At 41.9% G+C, this 21,711-nt stretch overlaps 1 protein-coding gene across 3 annotated transcripts in view; it reads right to left on the bottom strand.

The window, feature by feature from the left end:
* Window positions 1-21,711, bottom strand: part of LOC134360308 (E3 ubiquitin-protein ligase rnf213-alpha-like) — a 178,173-nt gene that overhangs the window by 48,910 nt on the left and 107,552 nt on the right. For all 3 annotated transcript variants that reach the window (XM_063074524.1, XM_063074523.1, XM_063074525.1), the window contains exons 49-60: window positions 20,041-20,161; window positions 19,410-19,510; window positions 18,140-18,319; window positions 16,759-16,916; window positions 13,531-13,630; window positions 9,378-9,489; window positions 9,075-9,282; window positions 7,903-8,096; window positions 6,817-6,939; window positions 6,586-6,696; window positions 4,489-4,743; window positions 3,086-3,164 (exon numbers count right to left, since the gene is read on the bottom strand). In XM_063074524.1, the coding sequence (XP_062930594.1) occupies window positions 3,086-3,164; window positions 4,489-4,743; window positions 6,586-6,696; window positions 6,817-6,939; window positions 7,903-8,096; window positions 9,075-9,282; window positions 9,378-9,489; window positions 13,531-13,630; window positions 16,759-16,916; window positions 18,140-18,319; window positions 19,410-19,510; window positions 20,041-20,161 (1,742 nt within the window). The remainder of the gene's footprint in view (window positions 1-3,085; window positions 3,165-4,488; window positions 4,744-6,585; window positions 6,697-6,816; window positions 6,940-7,902; window positions 8,097-9,074; window positions 9,283-9,377; window positions 9,490-13,530; window positions 13,631-16,758; window positions 16,917-18,139; window positions 18,320-19,409; window positions 19,511-20,040; window positions 20,162-21,711) is intronic.

Raw genomic sequence — 21,711 nt, 5'->3', positions numbered from 1 at the left:
CACACAAAATGCTGGAGGAACTCAGCAGGCCAGGCAGCATCTATGGAAAAGGGTAGAGTTGACATTTCAGGCTGAGAACCTTCATCAGGACTGGAGAAAAAAAAGATGGGGAGTCAAGAGTAAGAAGGTGGGAGGAGGAGAGGAAGAAACACAAGATGCTAGGTGACACCAGGAGAGGGGGAGGGGTGAAGTTGATTAGCGAAAGAGATACAGGACTAGAGAAGGGGAGATCTGATAGGAGAGGACAGAAGGCCATGGAAGAAAGAAAAGGGGGAGGGCACCAGAGGGAGGTGATGGGCAGGTAAGGAGATAAGGTGAGAGAGGGAAATGGGAATGGGGTATGGTGAAGGAGAGGGGGCATTACCTGAAGTTCGAGAAATCTATGTTCATGCCTGTCTGTCTGTATCTTGTTTTACGGCGGTTGGCATCCAGCTTAATAGTGCATTACCGCCACCTTCTGCTCTGGAATGTGCACTAGGCATATATTCTAAATCCCTTCACCCAATTGCGCGCGCACGCGCGCACACACACACACACCCCCCTACACTTTACCCTCCCATCTTTGACCATCCTAGTACCCTATTCCTGTTTATCCGTCATATCCTATAAAAAACCCCTGTACCCCTTAAGAATGCTAAAAATACCCGGACCTGTGCTCTGTCACCCATGCCCAGCAAGCCTTTTAATGTGAATTCCTGCACCTCAACTCCCTTAGTTTAATTCTCATCATCTCTCTCTGTCTCCCATACTTCCTACAACACAAAACTACGTGTTCTACTGACTCCTCTTCCTGACATTCCTCACACAATCCTGTCTGGTGTTTCCCTATCATTTTCAATGTTTTGTTTACTGCACAATGCCCCAGCCTTAACCTAGTCCACACAGTCTCCTTCTTCTGTTTCCACTACCTACCCTAGTACCTGCAACACTCTTTTGTATTTGATATAAATGCCTCCCTTTCCCCTCCCTGTCCCACTATGTTCATGCCATCAGGTTGAAGGAGCAACACCTTATATTCCGTCGGGTAGCCTCCAACCTAATGGCATGGACATCGATTTCTCAAATTTCTGGTAATGGCCCCCCCCCACCCCCCACCATCTCCGTCACCATCTTGAAATTGTACAGGGCTTTGCATTGGAATACTCTATATAGTTTTAATGTCTGTACCCAAGGAAGGATACACTAGCTTTCATGTCAGTGCCACGTTGATTAATAAGGTTGAGATGAAGAGGCTAAGGACACTTAACTTTGACTTGAGTTCAAAAAAAAACTCAAAGGTAACCTTAAAGAGACATGCAAGATTCTGTGTTGAATTAATAAATTAGGTGCTGACAAAATGTTACCTCTTGGAGGACAGCACAGAATTAGGTGGCACTGTGTCAAAATAAAAAAAATACTTCTTTTAAAAACTATGAGAATATAATAAGTTTGTTTTTTGTAGTGGTTTGCAGGTCTTTGGAATTCTTTTCCTCAGTGTGCTGTACAATATAGGTAAGACAGAGCCATAGACCTTTGGATACAAGGGGAGGATCAGAGCAATGGAAGCTGGCCTGAGTTCAGTTCTTACTAAGCGGTGAAAAGGCTTCAAAGGATGAGCTTCCTTTTATTGTGCTCTCATGCTTTTGATACTATCATTTCATAAGAGGTTATGACAGGTACAGAAGTTGGGCACCTTCCTGCTCTAAGTCAACCTGCAGCCAAATGACAGTCCTTGGTCCTCTTCACGTGCCCAAGCACTCCCGCTTAACAAGCCAATGGGCCAAATGACAACTACAAAACAAACAGCAGCAACTGGTGCCCCTGCTAAGATTAAAAAATGCGGCAGTAAAGACTTTAAGGCACAAATACATTCTCTCACCGTCACATTTTAGAAAAGGAGGATACACCAAGGAGAGGCAGTAATCACATCTTCAAGAAAGTCTCTCGTTTACTCATTAAAAAAAAGGCTGCTGAAGATTAAGTTGTCAGAACCAGCACAAAATCATGGTCATTGGGACAGCAGTGGATTTTGCTGTTCCTTACACTTCTGAGATTTGGACATCCTACAAGAGGCACCTCATAGAACTGGAAGTACATCAGCTTTGTTGCTTCCACACTCCTCGGAAGGATAAGGGAGCTAAGTTAGGGTGTATTCTGGAGTTATGGCGCATAGCAAGTATTAATTTCAAGAGCAACCAGTCTTCAGATCTGAATGTGGCCTGTAGATTGAATGTAAAATGCAGCTCTTATCAGTCGTCTTCCTGGAACTGCAGATTGGGGTTGATTGCAAACCAGGAAGCACCCATTCACTTGAAGTATCTGCATATGCGTGAATGCAGCTAGAGAGACAATGCTGATTAACATTTTACCTGGGGGGTGCCTGAAGATTTATGAATCTGAAAATTATATGTAACTTGAATGAAGCACTGTCAACCCATTGAAATAAACCATGTCATTGTAACCAGTGAAAATGTATTGAGCTACCATTGATCTTAAGGGTATGAAATTGTGATGTACTTCGAGTTTAGGAGGCCTCTTCTTCCAAGAATTTCTTGAGCTTGTGTGCTGAATAAAGGCTTCTTTATCCACCAGCTGCAGTGACTCTCCGTGACTTTGTTCACAGTCATGACAATCTACATTATTGTTCGCTCCTGGCCAAAACATTTCCAGCACTGGGGTTCTAGCTGCACAGGGTCACTTCCCTTGGGGCAAACGTTTCATCCGCCACACTAGACTCCAAAGCGGACAAGCGATTTTGAGTTTTTTCATGGGAAAAGACTACCAGCTGTAAAGGGGAATAAGCTCCCCTGAAACTTTGCAAGGTAAATTAATTTTCAGCAGACCCACTAGTGTCCTGAAATTAATGCTAACGAGGGAGACAAGTTCCTCCTGACCATTGCATGAGCTGGCATACAACTTGAACACACTAGTCATCCTTTAGTCAAAACAATTAAAGCGGATATTCCTTAGGCAATGACATTTCCGTTCACATTTGTACGCCTAATCTTTTATAGTGGGAGGTGAAAATAGGCACTTCATAAGCATAAATGTAAGAAAAGACTTCTGCACTTCATCTGTATGGAAATTTCAGATGTAGGACACTTACTGTACCACGTCAGCTGTTCACGAAACCACCTTCTAGCTTCTTTCTTAAGATCTTCAGGCATGGTGGGTAAGTAAGCGTTCTATAAATTATACAAATAAACCATCACAGTGACTTAACCATTCGTCACAAATACCCTTCTCTCCTGCAGAGATTGATATAAAATCTAAGGATGAGCATAGCAGGTCTATTCTATTGAATCCCAATCTCAAGCACTCCCGGTCTAGTTCCAGGTGTAGGCCAATTGAGAAATGGTTGAAAATTTGCCTGATCTCTTTAAAGTTGGCAGAGTGTTCATCCAACATTGGGAAAATTTAATGAGTTTCATTATACTGGTCTTTGAAAAGAACTAACCATTGCTGGTAACTCAGAGAAAACAAATTTTTATCATTATTTAATTCATCTTTATTTTGTGTATGGAATGTGTTACCTCAAGTCCTGGTCACTGAAAAGGCCAGAAGGTGAATCTTACCCCACAACACACCCAACCCTCAAGTACTGGATGACAGATTGTCCCTAAAGAAATAAGGATGTCTTTGTTGACTTTTAGACCAACACCAATCTTGGACTGGGGCTGTGGGAAGGGTAGGGGCTGCTCCATGCAAGGAAAATAAAGTCATTCGGGATCAGTTACTTCCAATGACCAAATAACTTTCTTGGCAGCCATGAGATTCATGCAAAGGCAGGAAGCATTTCAACGAGCATAAAGTTGCAGCAAAGTCTACACTTCACAATGGCAGCAAGGAAGATGATGCTGTACTTAACACATTTAGTCTAGGGAAGGACAGTGTCTCTTTTGTAATGTTAATACCAAAAAATTAAGGTACAGTGAGAAAAAAAGGTACAGTGAAATCAAGAGAGAATAATGAAAAAAAATCTGAGGACTATTTCAGAACATAGACCGAGGAAAAGCTACCAAATTTATGGTAATCTTATTGTACATGCTCACAGCCCCGAAGTAGGGCATTCAGCCCTCTTTGCAATGGTTATCAAGTACCACCCTTTGCTCCCTTCCCACTGACTTGTCCTCATCAAATGGGGGTGGCATGGTAGCGCAGCTGTCAGTGTGACGCTATTATAGCACCAGTGACGTGGGTTCAATTCCCACCGCTGCCTGTACATCCTCCCCGTGACCACCTGGGCTTCCTCCAGGTGCTCCGGTTTCCTCCCACCTTAAAAAGACGTACGGGGTAGTCACAAGGGTGTAATTGTACAGCACGGGCTTGTTGGGCTGCAAGTGCCTGTTACCATGCCATATCTCAAAATAGAATAAAATAAGAAACCAAAAGGCATGTGTAAGCTTGATGGCAGTCTTAAGTGACACTACGAAGGGCAATGAAGAGCAAACTGCAAGGCACTGGTACAGCAACCCTTGTGTGGGGATTGAATGTCCATGGATTCCTCACCTGCATCTTTGAAGGATCGAAGGCGAGACTGCGGAGCGGAAGTGACAGAACACTACTCCCACAGAGCAAAACCAAGGCTGTGTGAACTATTATCTCAATCAGGATGCGTCGGTGGTTCGACTGATCTGGTGTGATCCTCAACGAAGATTCTGGGCTTCCAAGTTCATTCTTCACCAAAGCAATGCAGAAATCCTTCAGTTCTGGAGCCTCTAGAATCGTACCATCCGCAATAAATTTCTGTAGCATGCTGATTGTCTGAAAGAAAACACAAACAGTTAATAAATTCATTCTAAAGTGGACCATAGTGCATTTCCTGTTTATCAAGTAGACCACTGATTTTTAAATCAAAGGTGAGTGATGAAAATTCCAATTTTATCTGCAAATTAAAGATGCACACCTCCATCCTGTCTACACAGAATCAGCATCAGCCTGACTAGGGCGTTTTAGGATTATCCCAAGTCATATTTTCATTTGGAATCAGAAATTCAAACAGCATCCTGAAATAAGATGTCTTTTTTAATATTGGTGTTATTTTGAATATTTAGCTCAGAAATGTGGAATGCAGAGAAATATAAGCGTTCTAGCTTTGATGGTGCCATGGTGCAGAGATGGGCTAACTTTGCAGTGAAATGCTGACAGCTTTGTGGGGAGCCTCAGGCAAGAAAACCTGGACGTACCCGAATTCAAACAGGCCAATGTACATTTGAGTTTTGGAAAAGCATGAATGGAACAGCTGTATTAGCCTATGAACCCGAATGAAGATTATACAGCTGTGAAGAAGAAAGGTAAAAATAAGATAGTTCACAGTTTTTTTTATTGTCTAAGATTGTTTTATTTAGTTTTATAACTAAAACTAAATCCTAGTGTCCTAGTGTCTGAGTCCACTAAGCAAGTGGTGCTGCTGGAGCTGACAGTCCCATGGGAAGATAGCTTGGAAGAGGCCTTTGAAAGGAAACTCTCCAAGTACGCAGGACTGGTCAGCAACTGTCAGCAGGCTGGATGGAGAGCGAGGTGTCTCCCAGTGGAGGTTGGTTGTAGGGGATTCGCAGCCCGTTCCTTAGTTAGAGCCTTCAGCATCTTGGGCATCGAGGGAGAGAGGAAGAGCAGAGCCATCCGCAGTACCACCGATGTGGCAGAGAGGGCCTCAAGATGGCTGTGGCTCAAAAGAGGGGAGCCATGGAGTCATAAGTAGCTAGCCATCTGGACACAAACTGGGGTCTGATCAGCCCCGGCTGGGTCACCTGGAGGAGGTTGTATGATGTTGAAAGACCCGAAACACCCGATGATTCCAGGAACATCACTGAAGATGTGTCCAGAAGCATCAGTAGATGTATGTACACAACATATTTTTAAGTTTGCCGTAATTTTAACATTTTAATTTTAATGTTTTTTGAATGTATCAGACTATTGGAAGCTTTGAAAAATCTTGATAGCTTTAACAAACAGCAGAGCCTGGGACTTAGCCTTGCTGTATTTTAAAGCTTATTTCAATCATATATGGGCAGCTTGTTCTGGCTGTCAGCGAGGCAAGATACTGTCAAGCAGGATGTCAGCCAACAAGTTCATCTCCATGGGTACAGGCAAGGTAAACAAGGAGAAATTGGGTATCTTAGTGGTGGTCTGCATTCAACAAGATTTTGACCATTACCTTTGCTAAAATGGTACAGTGGCCTTTCGCCTTCATAAAACTTTAATGGCACAGTATTTTAGATGGACATCCATAATATGAAGCAGGGCCTCTGCTACCAGGGTGCATAACTGAGCATTAAGTTTGCATTCTATGGTGTCTGATTCCCATTCCATAAATAAAAGTGAAAAAGAGCATTTTGGTTTTATCTAATACTTCTTGTACTGCCTCTCAGGAAGTATAAGAGTAAGCAGACAACGAGCACTTCTGTTAAAATTAGCTTTTGCATGTGCACCTGTTGAAAACTGAAATAAGTGACTGTTTCTACTTTGTTTAACAAAATTGCCTATTATTGCAGTTTGCTGTTGTTTTATTAAATAAGAGATTTCAGCCAGCTAGGAAACATATGTGGCAGAAACATATTATTGAAGGTTGGGAATCCCATGTGGCTCGTTGGTAATGATTCTTACCGTTGGTTTACAGTGCAGGCTGAGATCTTCCACTGCAAACGAACACGTTACTTCACGAAATAATGCCAAGGCCAGGTAAACCCGATGATGACTTGAAGAGCATTTCAGACCCTTTGAGGAGCAAAATGGTTTTAAAAAAATAGTAAAAATGTGGGTTTATAAAATATTAAAGGTACAAAAATGTTCTATAAGGAAAGAGTGCCTTAAGAAATGGGAGCTCCCTGCAACAACCTTTATCTTGTCTGTGACAATATTCATTTGGCATCTTGCAACTGCCTCAGTGGTTGCATCACGGATGGCTTTGTATGACTGCCCGCACAGTATATAGCGATCCAGTTGTACCCCACGAGAATGCTGGAAGAAATGGCCAACTTGTATGTCAGTGCACAAAGCAATACATAACAGATAGAAAAAGAGAAAATGCTGATTGAAACTACTGGAACATTAATTTTCTTTCTCCCTGCATAGGTGCTGGCTGATGATGATTTCCAGCACTTGCCGTTTAAATTTCAGGTTTTCAGCATTTTTCGTTTGTAAAGGAAGAACCTAGTTTTCCATTGGGCACTAGGCAACAAGAACTTGGCAGATGAGTGGCACATGCCATCAGAAACAGGAACAGGAGTAGGTCAATTGACCCATGAGCCTGCTAGACAGATACTCTAATACAAATCTGGTACTTGCCACAATAAGCCGAACGGCCACCTTGCGGGCATTTTACAGATGGACAGCGCCCAGCCAGGCCATTGCATCTCTGCCAACTCTTCCCCTAGCTCATAACCTTTCAAAGTTTACTTCCACACATTTTTATCAATTTCTTTAATGAAGCTTCAATACGTTTCCAGCACCCCCACTGGGAGATAGTCCCACGTCTAGCTCTGTGTTTTTTTTTGGGGGAATGATCTGAGAGCTCATTGCTTCAAGAAATATGTAAAATTTAATATGCCATTGAAAGCGTCTTTCTGCTTCACTTTCTGTTGAGGGAATTTTTGTAAAAGAAATTGCATAAAAACAGCATGTAGAGAGCAACTATAAATTCTCTGATTGAAAGAGTGATAGGACGAGCTGGAAAAGTGATTAACAGGGTTGATCTTACAAAAGGCAAGTATGAGATCAATAGGCCAAATGGGCTTCTGCAATGATTCAATGAATTTAAGGGTTATGAAAGATACAACAAAATAACTCTTCCACATTAAAGATTAATTTGAAAAGGTGCATATGAAGAACTACAGATGTTTCTTTGATTAATCAAATCAATTGTGAGATATTGCCTAATTTGTAGATGTTAGGAAGTCCCTTCAAATCCATAAAATGTTCTACCTGTTTTTCAATAATCTGGTCTGGAAATGACCAGTGATACTCTTGAAGCTGTGATAAAGATTGAACAAAATCCATTCCATACTGATCATACACTTCCCTCATCAAATAAACTCGGTACCAGTCATTGTTGGAATGCAAACAAATCATTTTCATATGTTGGAAGAAATCTTCCTTTGTGGCCTTGTGCATTATGTCTGCAAATACAAATTTATAAAAATTACTAAGTAAATTCACATATTGCTGGAGAACAACTGTGCTTCAAGTGTGTGTCTAAGCAAGCCGTTTCCCATTTGTTAACAGTTAGTAGGTTAACACTGTGGAATAGTTAACAAAAAGCAGAGGAATAAGACAATAAGATATAAGAGCATAATTAGGCCATTCGGACCGTCAAGTCTGCTCTGCCATTTCATCATGACTGATCCAGTTTTCCCTCTCAGACCTAATCTCCTGCCTTCTCTCTGTATCCCTTCATGCCCTGACTAATCAAGAATCCAACAACCTCTGCCTTTAAATATACTCAATGACTTGCCTTCCACAGCCCGCTGTGGCTACATATTCCACAGATTCACCACTCTGGCTAAATAAATTCCTCCCCATCTCCATTTTAAGAGGATGCCCCTCTATTCTGAGGCTGTGTCCTCTGGTCTTAGACTCCCCCACCATAGGAAACATCCTCTCTACATCCACTCTATTGAGGCCTTTCACCATTCGATAGGTTTCAATGAGGTCACCCCTCATTCTTCTGAATTCCAGAGAGTACAGGCCCAGAGCCATCGACCACTCTTCATATGACAAGCCTTACAATCGTGGAATCGTAAGATGCACACTAACTCATTAATCATCATAGCCAGTGAGCTGTAACTGTGACACTCAGCTCTGTATTAGTATACATGGGATCCAGCCCCACTCCAGAGGTTTTTAGTGCAGACATCAGAATAATGCATAGAAGTGCTAACGGAATGCTGTATCCAGGCACAGCTTTTATACAGATTCCCACAGGATGTACGACACATGCCTGGCTTTGAGCATTGGCCGATTTCACCCTGTTTAGAGCTACAGAGCACCTTTGAGAGAGGCTAGGGGCAGCAGAGCATTGAGATCCTTTTGGCCACAGAGCATCTTATATCGGCGGAGAGCATGCAATGACTAAAAGTTGGCCTTGAGTACTTTACCTTTCCTGTTGCACGATTCATACATCAGCTGAGCTGTAAGGCTGAAGCAGAAGCGTAGCCTGGCAACGTTCTGCAAGTATTCAATGGCATTTTCTTCACAAGTGGCAACTTGCTGCCGAGCAAACCGACTGGCAAAGCCACAATTCTGTTTGAGGAGTTTGCCACTGTCAAGTCCTCCATGATGCTCAAAGTGGGCATACACTGAGTCCTTAAAGGCAAAATACAGTCTCAGACACCTGGCCAATTTCAATGATACCTCCAGCAAGATTTTGGAGTGAAAGAGCTCAAATGGCTCCTGTTTACCTCAAAGCATCTGATGAACAGAAGGTAGACTTCCTTCAGGTGATCTTTTGAGAATATCTTCTCCTCCAGGTTTGAGAGGTATGTCTGCAGGAAGTCTTTCACCTTATCAAAACTGTTGAGAAATGTAGAATTTATGACATCCTGAGTCTTTATTGCAACCTTATTAAATGTATTTACACATATTTCTGCTATAGTTGCATTTATACACAAGATTTCCCATCCACCGTCTGCGGTAAGGAACAAAGAGTTGATGCTTGGGGCTGAGACCCTTCATCGGGAACTCAGCCAGAAACATCAGCACTTTTCCCCTCCACAGCTGACTGCTGACCTGCCGGGTTCCTCCGACATTTTGTATGTGTTACTCTGGGAATCCAGCATCTGTAGAATCTCATCTAATGTTTAATTGATTCACCTTTACTTTATTCAATTTATCTCATCACCTACATTAATCAAAGCTATGTTCAGTCAACAGCAGTACGGCCATGACCCTAATGCAAAGTGATTCAGTATACTCTCACTGAAGAGTTTTCAAAAAGCTAATTTCGCTGCAGAAATAAGGTGAATTTTCTCAGAACAATTAATGAGCTTGCAAAGTGTCGCAAATCGCTTTTAAATATTCGGAGTGCTAACAATGAATCTCACATTACCCTCATATTGCTCTCAGATGGCAGATGTGATATCATGGACAACACAGTGGGCTTGAAGACAAAAGCCGACTTCACGCACAATGAATTCTACAATGTCAGTTAAACTGCTCTGTCTCTGCCCCTGATCCACTCAGCATCTAACCACCAATTCTTTCCCCTCCTCCATCCACTTTATCTGCATTTCCTCTCCTACACACTCCCGCCTGAAAGCCGACTGCTCAATTCCCACCACAGATGCTACCCGATCCGCTGAGACCCTCCAGCATTTTGTGTGTGTTCCTTCCACGAGATTCTCTCCACCCACAGTTCTCATCTGCCCACCCCACCTCCCTTTATTTGCTTCCATGCTTCACTCCCTTTCCCATTGGATTCTACTGCCTGCGTCTCCCAGCCTGTCACTACTCTCAATCTTCCTTCCTCCACCTGCCTATCAACCTTACGCACCTGGACCCCGCTATCACTGGGCAGCTCTTGCTCCACACATCCCCTCATCTCTTTATATTGGCCGTGTCCTCTTTGCCTTTCAGCCCATTCGAGAGGCCTCAAGCCTAAGTGTTGGCTGTCTATTTTCCTCCATTGATGCTGCCCAACCCACTGAGATCCTCCAGCACATGGTTTGTTGGCATACAAAATATTTGCTGATCAGGGGATAAAATTCTATTCCTTATACATCTTAGAAAGAATTTTTATTTGTACCACATGTTGTGTGGAAGTCATGGTAAGGCAAGGATTGCCTGGGTCGTAAGGCCAGTGGTGTTGTGGGGATGGAACTGGACTCTCTCACGGTGGTGTCTGAAAAGATGATGCTGTCCCAGTTGCATGCCATCTTGGACAATGTCTCCTATCCACTACATAAGTACTGGTTGGGCACAGGAGTACATTTAGCCAAAGACTCATTCCACCGAGATGCAAAACTGAGCATCATAGGAAGTCATCCCTGCCTGTGGCCATCAAACTTTACAACTCCTCCCTTGGAGGGTCAGACACCCTGAGCCAATGGGCTGGTCCTGGCCTTATTTCCATCTGGCATAATTTACATATTATTATTTAATTATTTATGGTTTTATATTGCTATATTTATACTCTATTCTTGTATTCAACTGTAACAAAACCCAATTTCCCTTGGGATCAATAAATTATGTCTAGCTATCTATCTGAAGTCAAGCGAGACCTTTGAAGTGAGACGGCCAGAGACACCATTGCTTGCTACAGATGAGATCGTGTGTAGTTGTGTGGTTGAGGCCTCTATTGTGAGACTTCTCCAGAAACATCTTCCTAAAAAATAGCTTCCTTTAACATAATAGCGGGTAGGTGAAATCACAGAAGGATGTGAAAGATACTCAACAACTAGGGCTTTATTGCCTTTACTAACTTCAAAATATCATTGGTGTCCGCTTAAAGTTTCGATTGACTTTAACATCATTATTGTGAATACCGTTTGATCTTGGGAGTCAGGAATTTAAACATATCCAATTGACAATATCCGTAGCTGATAAGCCAATTCCGTATTGGTATCGCAGTTTTCTTTTCAGGCTTTGGAACAGTCCATGTGGCAGGGGCCCATGCTGTTCTTCTTCAGCACAAGTAAGACAAGAAGAATGGTCGAGTAGCAAGTGTGCACGCATTCTGGGCCCAGTTACTTTAGTTATTCTATAATTGGCGATGACAGTTACTTCGACAGTGTCACTTAGACACGTGTTTTCTCATTCAACGTTTCTTTCTGGATTCCTTGCTGATTCTCTTAAACCCAAAAAAAGTTTTTGAAAAAGCAATTTGAGAAAAATTGGCAGGTAGTTTGCCCATCAGAAGCTCCAGCAAAGTGCAACAAGATGACAATTACATAACATGTTTTAGTGATGCTAAAACACGGGCAAATACTGGCCCAGAAGAACAAACTCTTCCTTTAAAATAATGTACTTGGTCTTCTTTCCTTTTAACCTCGATGTTAGTAAAGGCAAAGCTTTCCCCACACCAAGTTGCCTTTTTGGCATTTCTGGGAGCCCCTGGGTCACCTTTCAATGTTAAAATTGCCAAGGAGGTGGGAATGCAGTAGGGGCAAATGAAGCGAGGGGAGAGGAAGAAAAATCTTCCTTTACTGACTCCATATTAGCCTAGGTGAACAGGGGTCAACTTGCATTTGCATTAGCAGATTCCTGTGCCACCTTTAATGCCAGGATCGATCAGGAAAAATGGACCAAAGCTCTGGTTAATCCCAGGTGGGGGAGTGGGTGTTACAGGGGGGAAGAATTGGTGGTTGTAAATTAAAGTCCTTGTAAACATCAACACTTGTTTCCAGCAGGTAGCCAAGAACATGTATTTGTGAGGTGTTAACTTGAGAATGTTACACTTTTGGGGACAATGAAATGCATCAGGAAAATTATCTCTTCCAAAAAAGACCATGTGAAGTCCTATGACATTTCAAGAAGATAATTTCTGTTTTTTTTTAAAAAGTAGATTTTGTCTAACCCCTATATTATATACAATGTTAGACTGTGCCCCACTCTGCTTCAGTGGAAGTGAAGACTTGCTTGGAGTTTAGTATTTCACAATGAACATTTCCCAGTCTGTTCCCGCGCCATAAGCTTAACAGCATCACTCACCCTCTGTTAGACTCACAGACCTACTCATTTGATTTAATGTCAAGTCAAGTCATAGTTTTAGCTATTTTCTCACTTCTGTTCTTGCTCATCTCCTGTCTGCATCTCTCTCAGACAGATCAGTTGTGACTAATAAATTTTCACCCTATTAGACTGCATCGTCTAACCTTGCGTCATGCAATCTGTTTTGGTCCCCACTCCCAAACATTCACCCTGTTTGCTCCAGTTCTCGTTCTCTGAAATTTAACACACATGCAAGTTCTACCTTTTTCCTTGTTTCTATGCAAAGTATCAAAATGAAACCTTAACTCAAAGCAACACACACAAAATGCCGGAGAAACTCAGCAGCCTGGGCAGCAATCTACGGAAAGGAATACAGTTGGTGTTTCAGGCCGAGACCCTTCATCAGGGCTAGAGAAAAAAAGATGAGGAGTTGAGTTAAAAGGTTGGGGGATGGGAGGGAGAACTACAAGGTGAGAGGTGAAACCTGGAAGGGAGAAGGTTGAAGTAAAGATCTGGGAAGTTGAATGGTGAAAGAGGTACAGGGCTGGAGAAGGGAGAATCTAATAGGAGAGGACAGAAGGCCATGGAAGAAAGAAAAGGGGGAGGAGCACCAGAGAGAGGCCTTATCGCAGCAGTGGAGGAGGCCGTGGTTCGAGAAATCGATGTTCATGCCATCAGGTTGGATGCTCCCCAGCGGAATACAAGGTGTTGTTCCTCCTGGTTCTGGGTCTGTCGCAATGAGGTCACACTCAGGCAAGAGGAGAAACATCTTATATTCTCTTTCTTACTCAACCAATGCTGCTTAATCTGACGAACATTTCCAGCATTTGTCGTATTCACTTCAGTCCCAGCACCTTCAATAACTTGTTTGCTTTTACTTTTGTTTAGTCATTTAATTTTCCTTACCTGTAATGCATTAAAAGCTTCAGTAAAACAGAACGTATCACAGGATTGATGTCCACGCACTCAGAGAACGGGGTTAAAGTTCGAGTCATGTAGAGGTGGCCTAATTTTAGAAAATAATCTTTAGTATAAGGTACAGATTTACATTTTAATCTTATGGCTGACCAATATAAAACCTACAATAGCAAACCTAATCAGCGCAATTCAAATATGGTAGCTTAACAATTAACAAAGGAAACTAAAATTGGAGCACAGAATTACAGTATTGTGCAAAAGTCTTAGGTATATATATAGTGCCTAAGTCTTTTGCATAGTACTATATATTGGTTAAAATAGGAAGATGGTTGGGAAACAGAAGTAAGGGGTCTTAGCTTAGTAGTATCAAGTATTATTTAGTAACTAGAAAGATATAATATACTACAATATACAGTACTGAGCAAAAGTCTAGCTCAGGCTAGCTATATAGCACCCCAGCTATACATCTGCACAGAAGACTTTTGCACAGTACTGTATGTCATGTGCCAGTCTATATTTTATGTAAATTTTTCATAATGGGATGCGTAATAAGAACAAAAGGATCTGCTGCCTGGCATTGGACAGATTTGTGAAGGAGGTTTGCTTTCAGAAGCACAAGAGCCTACAGAGGATAGTAAAAACTGTGAGAAGATCGCCGGGGCCTCCCTCTGTCTATTTGTGACATTACTGGGGGCATTATAGCTGAAAGGCCTACAGTATTGTAGAGTACCCCTACCACCCGTTTTGCATTTTCTTTGACCCACTACCACTAGGAAGGAGGTACAGGTGCACCAGGACCAGGACTGCCAGAATGGGTAACAGCTTCTTCCCCCCAGGCTGTCAGACTAATGAACACCCTGCAACCAGCATCACTAGGACAGTGAGCTGTTTACCTGTGCTGCACAGCATGTACCAAGGTAGAACGAAAGCAATAACAATGCAGAATAAAGTGTAAAAGCTACCAAAAAAGTACCATGCAGGTAGACGATAAAGTGTAAGATCTTAGCAAGGTATATTTACATTTTGAATTTTATTAACTTATTTGTAATAATATTTTGTTTTATGTGCTGTGTATGATACACAGTATTAATGTGTAACTTTGTGATTAGAGTTATAGAAAATAGATCAAAACCTAGCTCGCTAAACCCTGACTGTGATCAAAATACTGTCCATGTCCATAACACTCCTTGACACTCAGCCAAGTTTCCTTCAGCATCTCAGCTAATTTGTGGAGAAAGAGGCAGAGGTAGCCAGACACAAAATAAACCAAAATCATGAATTCGTTGTTTTCACTTTAGCAACTATTGATTGGCATTTCAACCTGTCTATTGTCAGTTTTTCAAATGCTGCAATGGTTCTGCAAACGTAATGCAGGGATTAGGAACATGGTCTGCACCACTGCTGTGAGCTGATGCCAAAAAAATTGAATTTATTACAAAATATGGCCAGCCTACATGTTCAGGTATCTCTAATTCCAAGCACATCACTTAAGACAGAGCAGGTCTCACCAGTCAGAATTGATAGAATGCTGAATAACTGGTGTGGATTATGCTTTTATATGTGCTTGACAGCAAGGGGAACTATCGATAGGTTAAGTGAATGGGCAAGGGTCTGGCAGATGGAGTACAATGTTGGTAAATGCCAGGTCATCCACTTTGGAAAGAAAAATGAAAGAGCAGATTATTATTTAAAAAGTAAAAATTTGCAGCATGCTGCTGTGCAGAGGGACTGGGGAGTGCTTGTGCATGAATCACAAAAGGTTGGTTTGCAGATGCAGCAGGCTATCAAGAAGGCAAATGCAATGTTGGCCTTCATTGCTAAAGGGATTGCATTTAAGAGCAGGGAGGTTACGCTGCAATTGTACAGGGTACTGGTGAGGCCGCACCTGGAGTACTGCATGCAGTTCTGGTCTCCATACTTGAGGAAGGATATACTGGCTTTGGAGACGGTGCAGAGGAGATTCGCCAGGTTGACTCCAGAGATGAGGGGAGATTGAGTCGCCTGGGACTGTACTCACTGGAGTTCAGAAGAATGAGAGGAGATCTTATAGAAACATATAAAATTATGAAAGGGATAGATAAGATAGAGACAGGAAAGTTGTTTCCACTGGTAGGTGAGACTGAACTAGGGGGCATAGCCACATGACTCGGGGAGTAGATTTAGGACGGAGATGAGGAGAAAATGTTTTTCCCAGAGAATTCTCTGCCCAATGAAGCAATGGAGGCTACCTCAGTAAATATATTTAATATAAGATTGGATAGAGTTTTGCACAGTAAGGGAATGAAGGGTTATGGGAAAAAGGCAGGTAGGTGGAGATGAGTCCATGGTCAGATCAGCCATGATCTTATTGAATGGCGGTGCAGGCTCGGCAGGCCAGGTAGCCGACTCCTGCTCCTATTTTTTACGTTCTAATGAACTGGACAAGAGGCAACAAGTGGACTGGGCAGAAGGAGCAGGTAAGGGTCATGGGCTCAATTTGTTTATTTATATACACATATCAAGAAACAGAGGAAGAAACACATTTCGTAGATGTTTGAGGTCTGACTAGTTTTGTTTATGCTCTATTAACTAATTCAATCACATTATAGTGCGTGATCTCAGGAGTTTCTGTGAAAACTACTGATGTCCACAATCGAACCCTTTAAGCGCTTTGTAGGAACACACACAAAATGCTGGAGGAGAACTCAGCAGGCCGGGCGGCATCTATGGAGGAGAATAAACAGTCAACATTTCGGGCCGCAACTCTTCAAGACCGGAAAGGAAAGGGGAAGAAGCCACAACAAGAAGGTGGGGTGAAGGGAAGCTGTACAAACTGGCAGATAGTAAATGAAACCAGGTGACGGAGTAGGCAGGGGGGTGGAAGTGAGCGGCTGGGAGGTGATAGGTGGGAAAGGTAAAAGGCCCAGCCTTCACCTCTTCCATCTATCACCTCCCAGCTTCTCACTTCATTTCCCCTCACCTGGTTTCACCCATCATCTGTCAGCTTGTACTCTCTTCCCTCTCCCCCCACCTTATTCTGGTTTCTTCCCTTTCCTTTCCTGCCCTCATGAAGGGTCTTGGTCCAAAATATTGACTGTTTATTCTCATCCATAGATGCTGCCTGACCTGCTGAGTTCCTTTAGCGTTTTGTGTGTATGTTGCTTTGGATTTCTTGGATTTAAGAAGTACTTTGTAAGCCCAGGGCCAAAGGAGTTTGTTGAAGTCACCGATACAAACCTCCAGGTGCCTCCCTGACTGCAATTAGTAATGACAGCAACAACTCAATCACTTCATCACATGGAGGAGAGTCTTCACTGAAGCAAAATCTGGAAACGACCTCCATGAAAAACATATTGCACCGCTGACGGAAGTCATTGTGCTTTTTTAAAGCCATCCTTTAAAATTAAGAGCAAAACAATATATTTTAGAGATAACTAAATACATAGTATCATAAAGCCCATAAACTTTGCCATTCCCCCTTTCGCTACATAAACGTATGCACTCCTAGTTCAAAGGGAAATCAGCACCTATCTATATTGACAATGTTCTCAGTGCGGTCTATATTCTGAAGCTGCAGTCCATCCTAGACTTTACTCTGCTAACCTGGCAATGTACAATCAGTGGCCACTTTATTAGGTACACCTGTACACCTGCTTGTTAATGCAAATATCTAACCAGCCAATCACGTGGCAGCAACTCATGCAGACATGGTCAAGGGGTTCAGTTGCTGTTCAGACCAAACATCAGAATGGGGAGCAAATGTGATTTAAGTGACTTTGACCATGGAATAATCATTGGTATGAGTACCTCAGAAACTGCTGATCTCCTGGGATTTTCACCCACAACAGTCTCTGGAGATTGATGTTGTGGTGTTCACTGAGCTTAGCAATTAATTGCTACGCTCAGCGGACTCTGCAACATCAGATGCCTCAACCTGAGCTACCAATATTCCTAGTCCCTGCACTTTACAACGAATGGTGCAAAAAACAAAAAAATAAAATCCAGCGAGCAGCGGTTCTGTGGGTGAAAATGCCTTGTTAATGAGAGAGGTCAGATGTGAATCGCCAAGTCAAGAGCATAGGTTCAAGTTGATAGAGAAAAAAATCAGAATCAGGTCTAATATAATAGGTCATGAAATTTGTTGTTTTGTGGCAGTAGTACATTGTAATATATAATTATAAGAAAGCCATAAATTGCAATATATATATAGTACTGCAGAGGGAAAAAAACGTGAGGAATGTTCAAGGGTTCAATGTCCACTCAGAAATCAGATAGTGGAGGGGAAGAAGCTGTTCCTGAAACGTTGATCATGCATTGTGCTCCTGTGCCTTCTCCTTGATGGTAGCAATCAGAAGAAGATAGGAAGATGACAGTAAGTCAAATAACCACACATTTCAACAGTGGTGTACAGAAGAGCATTTCCCATTGAACCTTTAAGTGGATGAGCTGCAGCAGCAGAAGACCACGAACGTGCAGATATACACCGTGGCCACTTTATTAGGTAACTGCTATACCTAATAAAGTGGTCACTGAGTGTATTTCTACCCTAGTCAATACTTTAAAAGTAATTCAACTGAGGGAAAATTTCTGCAACTGGATTGCAGAGAGTGAAACTCACTTCAGCTGAATGGAGACTTGGACTTTATGGGAACCAGGCACATCTTCCCGACACTTCGGGCAAAATGCTTGAACTGTAAGTGAGCACTCCAGACATTCAATACAAAAGCTATGGCCACAGGGTAGGCAGGCTGGATCTTTCAGCACACCAAGACAGACCGGACATTCTTTGATGCCAAATCTGAAAAAGAACAACACAGCCAAAAATTACTTAGACATTGTAACATTGTAACAGCTTTCTCATTTAGCTGTTCTATGCTCTACTCCAACAGTAGAGATCACTCCCATTCAACATCTTTTTTTAAAAAAAAGTTGTTTTGAGTTTGCTGTGATTCATGAAAAAAGAATTATTTGGCTTTTTTCTTGTATAAAATCTCTTTCTATCTTTGGTGTCAGGTAAAGAAGTGGCCTGCACAACTGAATCCTGCAGTCTTAACCTGTGAGCAACATCAACTGGCTGATTTGGAAGCATATTACTGCATATTCTGTCACGCTGATATAACAAACACAAGAAAATCAACAGATGCTGGAAATCCAAAGCAACACGCACAGTGCTAGAGGGACTCTGTAGGTCAGGTAGCATCTATGGAAAAGAGCAGACAGTCGCTTTTCAGGCCAAGACCCTTCATCAGGACCTGAAAAAGGGTCTTAGCATGACACATTGTCTGTACACTTTTCCATAGACACTGTCTGACCTGCTAAGTTCCTCCAGCATTTGGTGTGTGAAGCTGCTGTATTATTTTCAGGATCTTTGTTTCAGATGCAAAAAAAAGTTAACTATTTAAGATCACAGTATCTGGCAGGTATCACGGCATTGCTGCGGCACTGGCAATGCACAGGACTTTGTAATAATTGTCAAAGGCAAATTGGATTGCAGTTCATTAATGATGTCCAACGACAATACATCCAGTGAACTACTTTCAATCCTGATGACCATCTGAGCTCCCCCACTCAGTTATCAGAATCAAACAGAGACGCTTCATTACATGACTGCATTACTTATCATTCCTTAAACTGTCTTACACTTTTTTTTTGAAGACATCCTGGGGATCTATGCAAAGTCATCAGAGATAGCTTTAAGTGTTCAACGTAAACAAGGTAACTCCCCGATAATGGAATAGTGCCAGATTGAAATGAAATTAATGAAGGGTTAAGAGTTAATGGTTCTTAATACTTAGTGGCTTAAAGTCAGAATAGTTTCTTTTTATGCTGTACAGTTCTATGAACCTATGGCATTTTGTCAGTAAAGGGTAAATTCATTCCAAAGTTACCTGTAGTCCAGTTTACTGGACACCTCATTACATGACTGCAGGACTTCAATCATTCCTTCAACTGTCTTATACTTCTTCAAATCAGAGGATGTCCTGAGGATCTGTGTAAAGCCATTGGAGATATCTTTTTATTGTTCAGAATGGCAAAGTTACTCCATGAAAATGAAATAATGCCAGAACTAAAATCATTGGAAACTTCTCAATGACACTATACAAATGTTCTAATTTAATACTAAGAAAAAATCAAGCCCAGAAATTGTTGTTGGCAGTTCTAAAAGTAGGATAATTAACTTAAACAACTTTATTTATGTCTGTTATTTTAATAGATGTTCCTTCACTTTGTTCCTGCCGACTGTTAGAACAGCATAGAGATGAAAGAGCAAACAGATGTCATAGGAAAGTTTAAAGCTTTTACCCTCTCATGTTAACAGTGGATTTGATAGAGTTTTATGCTTTGAAAAAACATTATTTAAAATAATATTATTAATGTAAAGGCCAGAGTACTTAGAAATTGCATGTACTAACCATTCTTAACATGCACCCAATTATTTTTAAAAGCCTAGAATTAGCAAAAAACTTAATGATTGCAATGCATTGTTAGCAAAAACACAGACAATTTGGTGACAGCTACCTTCTGAAGTTGTGAACAATGATTTACAGCAATCTCCTGTAACCTGGGGTCAATGTCACTTGCGGTCAACACAACATGTTCGATAAACACGCACAACACAAGTGCGCGGTCCCAGTTTGTTCTGAGAGATAAAACATAAATATAATGATTCTAGAATAGAAATTATTCACAAAAGGTACATCAAGTTTTTTCGCAGAACTAAAGTATCCACTGTTGTTTTAGTACAAGGATAATGTTGGATAAATTATGAAATCAGTTCATTTCCCTCAGTGTGCTGTATATCACTTGACAGACACCACTGCTGTGCTTTCCTGCAAGAATAACCAAACTGCAACCCATCCTGTGTGTCCTGACCAGACTAAGGCAAAACTACTGCAACACACACAAAATGCTGGAGGAACTCGGCAGGTCAGGCAACATCTATGGAAAAGCTTAAGCAGTTGACGTTCCGGGCTGAGACCCTTCTTCAGGAATATTGCTCTGCCCTCTTTCCTCTCCACAAGGCTGTACTGTTGCTTACTTGTTATCGTGTGACGTATAATCATGCGAATGATAATATTCATGTCAGTAAATCCATATATTTACTTATTTAGAGATTCCGCATGGTAACAGACCCTGAAAGTCCAGTGAGTTTGTGCTGCCCAATTACATCCACGTGACCAATTAACAATTAGCCCGTCTGCCTTTGGAATGTGGGAGGAAACTGCAGCACCCAGAGAAACCCATGCGGTCATGGGGAGAATATACAAACTCCCTACAGGCAGCGGTGGAATTGAACCCAGGTCATTGGCACTGTAACAGCATTACGTTTCTACACAAGTGGGTATATATAGAATTATTAACTGTTAAGCAAACAATGGAAATTACTGTAACAAAAATATAAGAAAACTGTAGACAGTATTCTGGTTAAAGATGTCAAATTGCAGTTGAAAAGGTAAATGGTTTCAAGTTCCTGGGTGTCAACATCTCTGAAGATCTATCCTGGCCCCACAATCTTGATGCAGTTATGTAGAAGGCACATCAGAGGCTATACTTCATAGGGACTTTGGGAAGACCTGGTATTTCACCAGAGAGTCCAGCAACTTTCTACAGATGTACCATGGACAGCATTCCATCTGGTTGCATCACCGTCCGGTGTGGAGGGGCCACTGCACAGGACTGGAAAAAGCTGCAGAAGGTTATAAACTCAGCCAGCTCCATCGTGAGCACTGCCCTCCCCAGAATCAAAGACATCTTCAAAAAGGTGATTCCTCGAAAAGCAACCACCATGGAGGAGCCACACCACCCGGGACATGCTTTCTTCTCGTCCCTACCACCAGAGGAGAGCTACAGAAGCCTGAAGACACATAACGTTTTAGGATTAGCTTCTTCCCCTCCACCATCAGATTTCTGAATGGAAAACGAACCCATGCACACCACTTCACTATTTTTGCTCTCTTTTTGCACTACTTATGTAATTTAAATTTTAGATATATTTCTGACAGTAATTTACAGCACTTTTTACATATTGCTGCTGCAAAACAACGAATTTCATAACATATGTCAGCAATATTAAACCTGATTCTGACTGGACAAATTATACTTGTTGCTCATGGTCTGTCCGTGCCCCAAAACAACCTCATCGACCTCATGGGGTAGGTAGCATGATTGAATTCCATTGCCCAAGCTACT

This window comes from Mobula hypostoma, chromosome 22, assembly GCF_963921235.1.
Source record: "Mobula hypostoma chromosome 22, sMobHyp1.1, whole genome shotgun sequence".
Taxonomy (NCBI): domain Eukaryota; kingdom Metazoa; phylum Chordata; class Chondrichthyes; order Myliobatiformes; family Myliobatidae; genus Mobula; species Mobula hypostoma.
This window is presented reverse-complemented; position numbering and strand designations above follow the sequence as displayed.